The sequence below is a fragment of the Rhinolophus ferrumequinum genome, chromosome 24 (assembly GCF_004115265.2).
Source record: "Rhinolophus ferrumequinum isolate MPI-CBG mRhiFer1 chromosome 24, mRhiFer1_v1.p, whole genome shotgun sequence".
Classification (NCBI taxonomy): Eukaryota; Metazoa; Chordata; class Mammalia; order Chiroptera; family Rhinolophidae; genus Rhinolophus; species Rhinolophus ferrumequinum.
In genome coordinates this window covers 15,225,759-15,239,041 of record NC_046307.1, presented here as the reverse complement: position 1 = coordinate 15,239,041, position 13,283 = coordinate 15,225,759, and the positions used below count along the sequence as shown (strand labels likewise).

The window sequence follows — 13,283 nt, the reverse complement described above, 5'->3', positions numbered from 1 at the left end:
ACCCACAGAACTGTAAAACACAAAGAGTAAACACTAGTATAAACTACGGACTTTAGTTAACAATAATATATTGATATTGGTTCATCATCATTTATAACAAGTGTACCACACTAATGCAAGATAGTAATAATAGAAAGCTGTAGGAGTGAGAAAAGAGGGCATATAGGTACTCTGTATTTTCTGCAGACATTTTCTTTAAACCTAAAACTGTTGTAAAAAGAACTAGAACTGGACCCCTACCTCACACCATATAAAAATAAATGCCTTTTGTTGCTTGTGTTTTGGTGTCATCTCCATGAACTCACTGCCAAATCCAAAGTCATGAAGAGTTCCTCCTATGTTTTCTTCTAGGAGTTTAACAGGTTCAGATCTTACATTTAACTCTTTAATCCATTTTGAATTGATTTTTATGTGTGGTGTAAAATGAGGGTCAAATTTCATTCGTTTGCTTGTGGATATCCAATTTTCCCAACACCATTTGTTGAAGAGATATTCTGATCCCATTGTGTGTTCTTGGCAACCTTGCTGAAGATCAGTTGACTGTACATGCAGAGCACAGGTAACAAAAGCAAACCTACACAAATGAGACTACATCAAACTAAAAAGCTTCTGCACAGAAAATGAAACAATCAGTAGAGTAAAAAGGCAACCTATGGAAAGGGAGAACATATTTGCAAACCATAAACCTGATAAGGGGTTAATTTCTAAAACAATAAAGAGCTCCTACAACTCAATAGCAAAAAAAAAAAAAAAAAAAAAAAAACTAACAAAAGCCCAACTAATAACCACATTAAAAATGGGCCAAGCAATTAAATAGATATTTCTCCAAAGAAGATATATAAATGGCCAATGGGTATATGAAAAGATGTTCAACAGCCCTAATCATTAGGGAAATGCAAATCAAAACCATGAGCTATCACCTCACATCTGTTAGAATGGCTATTACACACATACACACACACACACATTAGTGAGGACGTGGACAAAAGGGAACCCTTGTACGCTGTTGGTGGGAATGCAAAATGGTGCAGCCACTATGGAAAACAGTATGGAGGTCTCTCAAAAAATTAAAGAGTACTACCATATGATCTATGTGGCTAAAATAGCATCAACAATATAACTTCAAATCAACTTCAATTATTAATATTGAGGCAAAAAATTTCGGTAACATATTAGCAAAGAAAATCCAATAACACATTATAAAAATAAGACATTATGACTAAGTGGAATTTACCATAAATACGCCAGAATGGAATATTAGGAACTGCATTAGTATAATTCACCAAATCAATAGATCTAAGAAGAAAAAGTCATAATTATTTCCATATGTCCATACAAAGTCCTTCAATAATATTCAACACACATTCCACATTTTTTAAATAATCAAAATAGGAATTGATGATTTTATCTCTAACCTGACGATGTATAAATTACATTATACTTATTACGTTTTATCACATAATATACAATATAACATATATACATATGTTATATATATAAAATCATGTTAGGGATGCATCTTATTTAATGGGGAAACACTGAAGAAACTTCGGTAAAGGTCAGGAACAAGGCAAGGATGCTTTCTATTTCTAATACTATTTAATATTGCATTGGAGGAATTGTCAAATGCAGTCAGAGAAAGGAAAACAAATAGAGGTATATAAATTGGAAAAGAAGTACAAAACAATTCAGTATGATGTCAGGACATAAAATTTACACACAAAAATCAACAATCTTCATCTACATAAACAATAACAAGTTAGAAATTGTTATGGACTATAAGACCCTATAAACAAAAATGGATAAATTCTTAAAAGTAAACTTATCAAGAAATATGCAAAATATCATGTGTGGAAAAACTTAATGCACTTCTAAAAACCACAAAAGTGGACTTGAGCAACTGGAAAACGTTCCTTGTTCTTCGTATAAGTCTCTTTGACTTAATATCATAAAGGTGTCAATTTTCTCCAAATAGGTAAGTTAATATCTCAATAAAAATACCAACATTTGAGGGATACAGATAAACTGGAAATACATACATGCAAGAATAGAGAGGAATCACCTCATACCCATTAAAATGACTACTATAAAAAATGTGAAAATAACAAGTATTGGCAGGTATGTGGAGAAATTGGAATCCTTGTGCACTTTGGTGGGAATGTAAAACGATGTAGTAGCTATGGAGAACAGTATGGAGGCTTCTCAAACACTAAAAATAGAATTGCCATATGATCCAGCAATTCAACTTCTGGGTATATACCCAAAGGAAGGAAATCCTATCACATGCAACAACATGGATGAACCTTGAACACATGATAAGTGAAATACATCACTCACAAAAAGACAAATACTGTATGATTCCACTTGTTGCTAATATGAGGTACCTAGAGTAGTAAATTCATAGAGACAGAAAGTAGAATGGTGGTTGCTAAGTGCTGGGGGCAGGGTTTGGGGGTGGGAAGTTACTGTTTAATAGATATAGAGTTTCAGAAATGATAATCTTGGGAAGACATCTGACCTGGAGAAAAGACTTGAAGGGCGTGATGGTGAGGAGAAAGCAGGAAGCAAGCAATGAAAATAAAAACTACCACAGAAATGAAAGAAAACCACAAAATCAGAACAGGTATCAACCTGGCTCCACTCCCAATAAAGTGCCTTCTATTTAGGAAAAATGCACTTCATTCTACCAACAGTAGAGGGCACTCTTGAACTAGGAAGTCTGAAAAGGATCCAACTGCCTACTTTTTTTGCAATTGCTGAAACTAGAAAATAAAGACTTCAAAATGAACAGAAAATAGCAGGCATAATATTATATAAAGACAACAAAATATGAGAGTATTAAAAAAAACTGACCATAAAATAGGAAAACTGAAACAAAACACTCCAGCCTGAATTAAATAACCTTAAACAGTCATTTGGTGATATGAAAAAATACTGTGAATCAGAAAAATAACTCAGAACAGAAAATGACAAAAAAACAAAGAGATCTAAGATAAGAGTTAGTCAAAATCAGGATAAATTGAAGAAAAAGACACATCATCCCAAGGGGGAAAAGAAAAAGACTAAATGATAAGATACCCAAGCGGAAGAGATTTTATTTAAAATGTAACAACTGGTATTAAGGAAAAGAATTAAAACAGCCAAGAAAATAAAAATAAAATCAAGACAGCAGTAAGAAGGATCAGAGAGAGCATGCTAGATACAGAGAAGGTTCAATATATATAGTCCCTGAAGAAGAAAAACAATATAATGGAACAGATGTAGTATTTAAAGTTACAACACAAGAAAACTTTCTGGAAATAAAACTTGAATCTACACATTAAAAGGGTCTTCCATGAACCTAGGAAAATTTATATGGAATGGTCAACTGTGACATATATCTTAGAAAACCAGTTAGATTTGAAAGAAAAAAAATCCTTTCAGCTTTAGGCAGAAAGGCCAAATCATTTATGAAAGAACAAAAATCAGGTTGGTATCAAGTTCCACAACAACACAGAACGGCAACAAAGAAGTTTTTAAAAACTCAAAGAAAAGAAATGTGAACCAAGATTTTATATCCAGGCACTCTGTCTTTAAAGTACCAAGACTCTAGAAAATCAGTTTTAAATATGCAAGAAGTAGCCCAGAAATAAATCCTCTTATATGGTCAATTAATCTATGACAAAGGAGACTAAGATATACAATGGGGTCAAGACAGCTTCTTCAATAAGTGGTGTTGGGAAAACCAGACAGCTCCATGCAAAAATTTAAATTGGACCAAGTTCTTGCACCATATATAAAAATAAAGTCAAAATGGCTTAAAGACGTAAATGCAAGACCTGAAACCATAGAACTCCTAGAATGATTTCACTTATATGTGGAATCGAAAAACAAAACAAGTGAATAAATGTAACAGACCCATTGTTATAGAAAACAAGCTGATGGTTGCCAATGGGGAGAGGGGTGGGGGAATGGGTGAAATAGAAAATAAATTGATTTTTAAAAACTCCCTGTCCCAGAATTGTGCTAAAAACAAAAACCAAGAGCAGAGTGTAATGGTCAATGGATGGAAAATTACTAAGAGGAACTTGATTAGATATTAAGGATGGGAGGCGGGGGTTAAATAAGTAAATAAATATTCAAGAACTCAAAATACTATGCCCAGGAGCCTCTTTTGATGAATTTGCTAGAGAATGAGCTCATCCAATTAAGAACTAACTGGGGAAAAGGGGAAAACTCAGAAAGCATTATAATGGTGAGCATTAAATAATTAAGGTGTAGAATTCCAACTAACAGGTAATGAGAAGGGTAGAAAAATAGTATGTAAACTTTGTTTTCTAAAAACAACATGAATAAGAAAAATAGAAGTGAGGTGAAAAGGGGGAAAATAGAATAAACTGATTGTTATATAACTAATAGGAGGGAGTCAAGATACAGCTGTCAAACGAAATAAGAATTTGAGGACATTAGAAAAGATACAAGGTACAGTAGCTATTGGAACAAACCCACCAACATTACTAAACACCGAAAGTAATTTTTACAGTAAGTTTTTGTTGTTGTTTTTAGCACTTCCTTACTTTCTGGCACTACAAGATGGTCTGGGGTTCATGCCTGTATTTCCTACCCGTCTTAACATCAGCCATTTCTCCAAAAAGCACTGGTTTCCGGTCGAAAGGAAGCTGAAAATCGGCTTGGAAACACGATAACTTTGGTACTCCGGGCAGGGGGAAGAATCTAGGCTGATTACCCGGAAAATAAAAGCTGGGACAGCCGCAAAAGGACTGGAAAGCGCCCGCGGGTCTCGAACCACCCTCGAAAGGACGGTTTAAGCGCAGAATGCACTTGCCGAAGGAACCGCTGAGCTAAAGCCAGTCCGCAAACGCCCTCTAGACTATATCATCTTGACTGGTGAGAAGGACTTACGTCACAATAAGTCGACGAGTGTGGGAGTGACCTAGAATGATTTACTTTCCGAAAAACTGTCCAATCCGCCATCCACCGCCCCAATCAGACACTTGGGAGTGCTCTTCCGAGAATTCAGGTCTCCCCTAACCTCCCAGGGAGCGCTTCCCTAGCTGTTTCCGGGCTTACTCTCTCCCACCGCGCAGCTGCCCTGGTCCACCACGAATCTCTGGAGGCCCCCTCCAGGCTCTGTGTCCCCCCGCCCCCGTCAGACAATGATACAGGGTCAGTCTATGATCAAATCAACTTTCAAACAGTGTCTGAGTCAGGAGAGTGGAACCTTTACAAGCTACAAATTCTATTTCAGGCCTTTTTTCGAACTTGGCAGCTAAACCAGATAAACCTAACAGCTCCTCTCCCAGGTGTTATGTACTTGCGGTTATTACTTCTGTTACTATTTTAAAATATTATTTTATACCCCAGATGAACACCCTCTTCCTTTTATGTGTACTGTAAATAGCTAATCATTCTCTTCACTTTTCTCCAGTTAACCACTGTTAGGATTTGTGTCTCTCCAGTCCTTTTCCTCCACCTATGTATTTAACAATACATACAACATAGTTTTATGATTGGGGGACTTACTGGAGATCAGTTTGTTGGGTGTTGTTTTCGTGTTTGCTTACTTAACAGTATGTCTTGGAGATCTTTCTTGTCTATATATATAGAATTGATTCATATATATTGTAATGGCTGCATTATATTCAAGTCCAAATATACCAGTTTTAAATGTTTCACTGTTACAAAAATAAAGCTGCAGTATATATCATTCTATGTATATGTATGTACACATAAGCAAGCATGTTTTTAGGATACTTATGAGTAGAACTGTTGGATTAAAGATTTCACATTAAGGGCTTTTACAACGTGGCTCTATAGAAGCAGAAAGATCCATTTTCCAGTATGCAGGGACTGGATATTTGAGGCTCAGTATCCTCTCTGGTGCTTAAAACCTTGCTTTTCGTAAGTAGGATTCAGTAAATACTTACTACTTGATAAAAAAAAAAAAATTTCACATTTAAAATTTCTGGAGGGGATAATGGGAGAGACAGAAGGGCCCCTGGAGGTGTCTGAGGCTACAAATCATCTGAAGCCACAATGATCTTTGGCTCCCCAAATACTTTAAATGGCAATCACATCAGAAAGTAAATGCCACAGCAGTTGGGGCCTTGATGCCTTACCCCAGAAGATACTACAAGGACCTAGAACATGCTCAGAGTCTCAGCACCTACTGAATAAATGACCACGTAGGCCAGTCACAGGCATATTCCTCAAACAGAAGGCAAAATATCCATAGATTTTGGAAAGACCACGAACATCACAGAAGTTTCTCTTACAGAGATTTCTGAGTTCTCTCTGGGATTGCTCTGGGCTCCTAAATTTCCATCCCATCTCCTCCCTCCCCTTTTCCAACTCACCACGTTGACCTAGACAGGCCCCTTGGAGACTCAAACCACTTGCCAGTCCCCACAGAATTTAGAGAACCTAGAATTTAGAATTAGTTTTTAGTAGATGTGGTCGGAGGTTAAGATTCCACTGTACCAAAGATCGAGGGAATCATTTGAAGCCAAGTTGAGTTAGTTTCCTGAAGAATGAATGCTGCATCATGAAAGGACCAGCTCACCGATATTTTCTCCAGCCTGCCTTGAAGGGAGCAAAAAGACCCAGTTGAGTAGGGCAGATTCTTACCCAAGGACCTGTAGAGCACATAATCATGACAAGGAAAGCACCCAGTAATTAGCCCGCAATTGGGCAACAAATACTTTATGTGACACTGAGCCAGGCCTTGAGCCAGTAGACAGACATATTCAGTGTTCCCAGAGGCAAGATTCAGCATCAGAAATAAAACAGGCAAAAAGCATGCCCGACAGCAAGGGAATTTTGCACAAAAGTCCAAAGGAAAGAGTATGGTACTTTGGGGGACTTAAAAGTGGTACAGGTGCTACATAAAGGTGTTTGGGGGAACTAAATGAGGCTAAGCATGTAAATAAGCCATATGGTGGCAGCCTTGTTAACTCAAATAGAGCCTGCTTTTCAGGGCATAGAACTAGCTAAGTTATTATAGAATTCACCTGCTTCAGGTTTGTGTAACTTTTGTTTTCTTATATAAAGGACTGATTTTTTTTTTCCTCTGCAGCCTCTGGGACCTGGCAGAGCACCTCATCCAGGAAATATCAAAGTTGTTTTTCTTTTTAGTTAACCAGTCTGTGCCACTTAATTCTCAAGTTAGACCAAAGGAAGGAAGGCAGCTTCTCAATGGTTCTCAGTGGGGCTGGGAGGAAGGATTTCCCCCGACACCTCCCGGGGACATAGAAATCTTTATCTCTCATTAATTTGGGGAAGGGGTACTACTGGCATCTAGTGAGTAGAGGCTAGGGATACTGCTAAACATCTTACAATTCACAAGGGAGCTTCCACAACAAAGAATTATACAGCCCCTAATGTCAACAGTGCCAAGAGTGAGTAACCCTGTGCCCAGCCTAAATGCAGTAGTGAGGAAAACACTAAGTTCAACCCTGGGCTCTGCTGTTCCAAAAATAAGATCAAAGGAGGCTAAAATTACAGGAAAGGTTTTGTTCAGACTCTTCCGGACACAGATCCATCAGAGGAAAATACAACTCATGCTGAAAGAACCTAGAAAACAAAAGTGACAGGGCTCAAATGAAGAAAGAATAAACTCTATATGGAAATCCTTAGTGTAGGAAGAAAAAAACAATACACAGGGAGGAATATGGAATGTTCCCACCAAATGTGAAATAGGCCCACTCAATGCCATTTATTGTACATGTTGAACAGCCTCAGAGACCAAAGGGCTCCCATATGAGGTTTTTTTTTTTTCTCCGTTTTCTTTTTTGCATCAAACAGGTCCTTCCAAGAGCCTGCTCCCAAGGAAGACAAAAACAGTCATCCTCAATAAAATAAAACAAACAGGAAAAGCTGAAGTCTACATATGGGGAGGGGAGGGGAGATTAAAAAACTCACCAGACAAAAACCACACCAAACACTCATCCCATTTAATATCCTGTTACATGCACTGAGGAAACTGAGAACTTCAGGCCCCAAGGCAGCAATGCTCTGAGATTCTAGCTCAGGCTCCCTCTTATGTGACAGATTCATGCACACACATCCGCACATACCACTGATGCAGGCAGAAGTATACATGCATGCACAAGTGGCCAGAGAACCACAATGGGGGCTAAGGGAAAGGGGCGGGGGGCTGGTCAAGGATATGGTATCAACTGGAAACTGGGGGCCCAGAAAACCCTTCCACTGAGGGCTAAGCAAGAGTCAAAATTAAAACAAAGGCAGAACACAGGATAAATGTAGGATGCTCAGAGAAGAGATTAGATAGATGAAGAGGGAAAGATGCAGGGGAAGTTTTGGGAAAGCAGCCTCAGAAGAGGAGGTTTTTCTTTATTGGGAACGTCAATGGGCAGAGGGCCTGTGACTCCAGTGATAAAGTGAGGCTGAAGGAATATGCCAAAGCATTACCTCTGCCTCCTGTGCTCCCCCAAGACAGAGGGAAACCACAAACATCCACCCTCTTGCCCTCCCCATTGCCACTCTTAAGGACTTTTCGAAGTACACCCCGAAAAATGACCCCCACACACATACAAAGTTAAGCCCAGCAAAGGGCCAAGCATAGAAAGCCTCAGTAACTCTTCTTTGTGGAACCAAAGCCAGAGAAGCCCATCACAGCTGCCATCTCATCATCCTCCTCAAATGTCAAATCCTCCTCAGCCCTCCTTTTCTTCTCCTTCTGTTTCTCTTTCTTGTAGGCTTTGGCCTTTTCCTCCTAGGGGGGGAAATCACTCAGAATCAGTTCAGACTCCTGAGCCAAACATTATTGAAAGAGACAGATGAGCTTCAAGGTTCCTTTCTATCTTTAAGAGAAAATATTTAAAGACAAGTACAATTTCAAGAGCAGAGGAAAAGCCACAGTTCAAGATTTTAAAGGACAAGAAAGAGAAGTTTTAGCCTGTGGAGAGCACTTCTCAACACTACTTTCCAGGTCATCTCTAGTTCTTAACAAGGTTATGGGAGCAAAACCATGTAATAGTAACCAACACTCTGGAGAATGTAGTACATGCCAGCAACTGCTCTCAGTGCTTGCTTTGTGTATATTATATACTAAGATCTCTAACAGAAGGAACCTAAGGCACACATAGGTTATATAACTTGCCCAAGATTCATAGCCAGTAAGTGGAGGAAACAGAATTCTGATCCAGTCAGCCAGGTTCCAACAGGCCTCTTGGGGACTAGGTGCATTTAGTTAATCTCTCCTGTAGTAAAAAAAAAGTATGGCCCAGAGAATCCAGGAATAAAGGACAGATTTAGAGCCATTTCCTTCAGCTCATGAGAGTCCCAAACAGGGGCAATAAATGCTTCCCCTCATATACAGAAATTCAGGAGATACAAGTATCTTCTGGGGGTGGCAGTGGAATGAGGAAGACAGCCTCATGATTCGTAACATAAATTCCAAGCTGGGGAGAGACAAGGAAGGACAGCAGAGCTTTACCTCTTCTCTGAGCTCCTTCATCCTTTCCTCAAAATCATAATCCTTCTGCTTCTCTTCCATCTTCTTCTTATTGACTTCAAATCGTTTCTTCACCTGATCCAAGGTGGAACGTTCCACACGCATAGACATGCCCAGGTTTCGCTGATCTGGGTGGGGTCAACAGTGAAGAAGGTAAGGTCATCACATCCTCAGCCCCTCAAGTCTTTTCCTGATATTTTAAAAAAACACCTTCTCATAAAACACACAGCAAAAATAATTATAGCTGAAACAACTCCCTTGGCTTTACTTGTTCCCAGAAGCAGCAGCCCCAGACAACAAGATGCAGATGGTTTTCGACTGCCCTTTCTGAGTAGATGCAGATCAGTGGGGACAGCTGAGCACAGGAGAAGACTATGCTTTGGGCTTGTTGAGAGCCTAGAACAGTGTCTCTCACCTTATGGCCTACAGAAACATTAGATAATGAAGTAAAGGATGGCCTGTGCTGAAGCAACTGGAGAATTCCCCGGGCATTAAAAAAAGGGAACAGAACCCACCCATCCCCCCACCTCCCACTCCAAAGCCCAATCCCAGCCCCAGCCACAAACTACCTCCAAGCCTTACGTTTCTTTCCATTAATGTGATCCAGGAAGTTGATGGAATCCTTCACAACACAGTCACAGACATTGCAGTAATATCTAGCAAACAGAAACAGCACTGAATCAAATCCAGTGGTATGGATCTCATTGTTTTCAACCGAGAAACTCACATTTTTAGGTAAAAATTATTTTTAGAAGGAGGCACTTCTCACTTCCATAAAGCCGTAGCTCTTGGAAGAATGTGGCAGCTAATGTCCAAGATGACCCCACAACGATCCCTACCCTTCTGGTATTTCTAATCCTGTATAGCCCCCTCCCAATTTGTACCACAGTTGGTGTGTGACCAACAGAATGTAATACAAGTGATACTTTGTCACCTCCAAGGTGAAGTTATAAAAAAAACACAGTGTCTGTCTTAGTCTGTCCATGTGGATAATTTTCTCTGGGGAAGCCACTTGCTTTGTTGTGAGAACCATGGAGAGGCCCATGGAACGAAGAACTGAGGCCACCAAACCACAGCCAGGTGACAGATGTTGGAAGCAGATCCTCCAGCCCCACTTATACCTCAGATGAACACAGACCCAGCAGACACCTTGAGTGCAGCTTTGTGAGTGGTCCTGAGCCAGAACCACCTAGGTAAGTAAGCCTTTCCCAAGTTCCTTACCCACAGAAATTACAAGTTATTTGTTGTTTTATGCTGCTAAACTTTGGGTTAATTTGTTAGTTTACATAGCAATAGTTACCAATATAGAGAGGAATAACAACAGTGGGTTTACTAAATAGCTCAGAGAAATGTCACACTGCTATCTGTGTTGCCCTCCTGCTGGAAAACCTAACTGGATAGAGTAGTAGTAGGCAAAAGAATGAAGAATTTTTCTGGGATCCTTCTTCCTATAGGTTATAGATTTAGTCTAAGAAGGAGGTGGACAACCAGAAAATCCGTAACAACTACCACCTTCACAGCCAGTCTGGAACCTAAACACCCTTTATTAACCATCAATAGCTCCTAGCTCCATTCTAGCTCCACCTAACTTCTCCTCTAGAAATCTCCTCAGTAGTCCTTTCCTTCATTTGTTCCTCTGGAAGGAGAACAATTATCCCTTTTGAGATACTAAAAAGTAGTTACAGTGCTAATATAAATAAGCCTGCAGAGTGACCCCTCCTAGAGATATTATTACATGAACCTGAGACCTTGGGGGACAAAGAAAAATAAACCTAAGGATGGAATTACAGGCAAAAAGGTTGTTAACCTGAGGCCACGAACCCTCCTTAACACTTCCTAAAACCAACAATTTATTAGACCTACCCCTGGCTAGAGAAAAATGAAAAGCCACTCACCCTCCCATCTCAGACTGTGGGGTGGTCTTGGTAATGACAATTGTCTTCCCAAGCTTGGATTCCAGGTCCACCTTGTAGTCCCTATGCCGAAGAAGCTCCCGCTTGACTGGTTGCACGGGTTTTCCTGAAATATAATGGGAAACGAAGTCCTTCGATATTACAATTCCTTAACCAGAGAGGAAAAGATATGCATGAAACCCAAAACCCAGAGGTTTACTCTCATTTCTTTCTTGAAACTTCAAAGCACATAACAGGCAGCAGCGAGGGAGAACTTGAATAGGAAAATTTATAAGCAATCCTTAACTCACTACAGCTGTTCTCTACATTAAAGCCAACAAGCTTTGTTTGCAATGTTTTCTATTCATTGATTAACTGAATTGAAGGGAAAAGCTCTGAATTTTCACAAAAGCAACCTTTTAAAAGAGCAAGGATACTAATACTTTCAGATACCCCAAGCATAACACAGAAAGGATTCTTCTGAGAGCTGGGGAAAATTTTAAAAGTGGGACCAACATTTAGGAATTACCTGTTACATGCCAAACACTATTTTACAAGTTACATAAAAACTAAACAGGTTAGTGTGTGCAAGATGGTGTGGAAGAAGAACGTACAAGTTTGAAAACGGATGAGAAAAATCAGACATTTCTTTTTGTATAGTGGAATCTCTAAGAGAGAGGCATTAAGTTCCTGACATTGTGCAAGGCAAAGAGAACAGCACTAAGCACTAGCTCAAACAATCACACCTTCCCTAGCGGGTCCCCTTGCTCTTCTCTGACGATAAGAAAAGATTTTGATTGGGCCAGAAATGTTCTTCTCACCCTTAAGTAACATCAAGGGAAAGAGAGGGTCTTCAACAGCAGTAATGCACAGCAGCAAAATACTCCGCTAACTTCTCTGTCACTACTAAGGATTCCACTATTCCCTGTCCTTCAGGAAAGTTCTAAATGAGCAAAGCAAAGGGAGAGCAAGAAAGTAGGAGACAACAGAGCTAGAAAACACCTCAAAAACACTTCAGTCCATCTCCTTGCTCTCATTTTATACATGAAGAAATCGAGGACCAGGGAGGCAGCGCTCTGCCAGAGGTTACACGGGGTAGCGCAGCGCATTTCAACTCTCCACCCGCTCTCCAGCTACTGCATCGCCTCTACAATGCCCTTAGCCCTTAATGGAGCAGGCACCCACCATCCTTCTTTTCTCTCTCTTCCGTGAGCCTCTTCTCGGCGAGCTTCTCATATTCATCTTTGTCCCACTTTCGGCGAAAGTCCAAGTTTTTTGTCTGTAGGGGGGAAAAAAGCCCTCAAGATTCATCGCTAATCGTGTCTAAGCTATAGAGAAAACGTGTCATCGCCGCCAAGACGGCCCCGGGACCTGTCGAGAGCGAAACCTCTCCGGAACGCACCAGAAGGCTGAGGTGGCCTCAGGACCCCAACCCAAGAAACCTCGCGATTCCACTGACGCTGAGCCAGGGCCTTACGGGGAAGCTCTAGCTCCCGGGCCACAGAAACGCAAGGAGGTGTAGGGAAGCCAGTCAGGTGCAGAATATTCCGCACTGAGAAACCACCCCCCTCAAACCTCCCTCTCACACACACTTACACCGCTCCCCGACGCCATCTTCACCGCCAAGTGAATGGGAAGCCGGAAAATGCCGTAAAAAGCGACCTCAAGCCGTAAAGCAAACTTGTCCTCCAATAAGCTTAGAGTCTCGTGTTCTAAACGAGCTACAAACAGAGGGCTTCTAAAACAGGATTGTCCGCCCCGCCTCCGCTCCAAGAAAACGGCGCATGCGCAAGGAGAGTATGAAGCAACACGGAAGTAAGGGAGCGTGCAACCCTTTTTTGCCCTGGCATTCAAAAGCATCGCAGGGCAGGCAGTTCAACTCGTCTGTTTTACAAACGAGGAAACAGAATCAGTGC

The 13,283-nt window shown here is 40.4% G+C and overlaps 1 protein-coding gene across 1 annotated transcript; it reads right to left on the bottom strand.

The window, feature by feature from the left end:
- Nucleotides 1–6,686: 6,686 nt before the first annotated feature.
- ZMAT2 (zinc finger matrin-type 2) lies at nucleotides 6,687–13,109 on the bottom strand. The gene is made up of 6 exons (XM_033096477.1): nucleotides 12,964–13,109; nucleotides 12,553–12,646; nucleotides 11,371–11,494; nucleotides 10,058–10,131; nucleotides 9,458–9,603; nucleotides 6,687–8,734 (listed from the first exon to the last, which is right to left on the bottom strand). The coding sequence occupies exons 1-6, from the start codon at nucleotides 12,979–12,981 to the stop codon at nucleotides 8,591–8,593; spliced, it is 600 nt and encodes a 199-aa protein (XP_032952368.1). The 5' UTR covers nucleotides 12,982–13,109; the 3' UTR covers nucleotides 6,687–8,590.
- Between the last annotated feature and the right edge of the window lie 174 nt (nucleotides 13,110–13,283).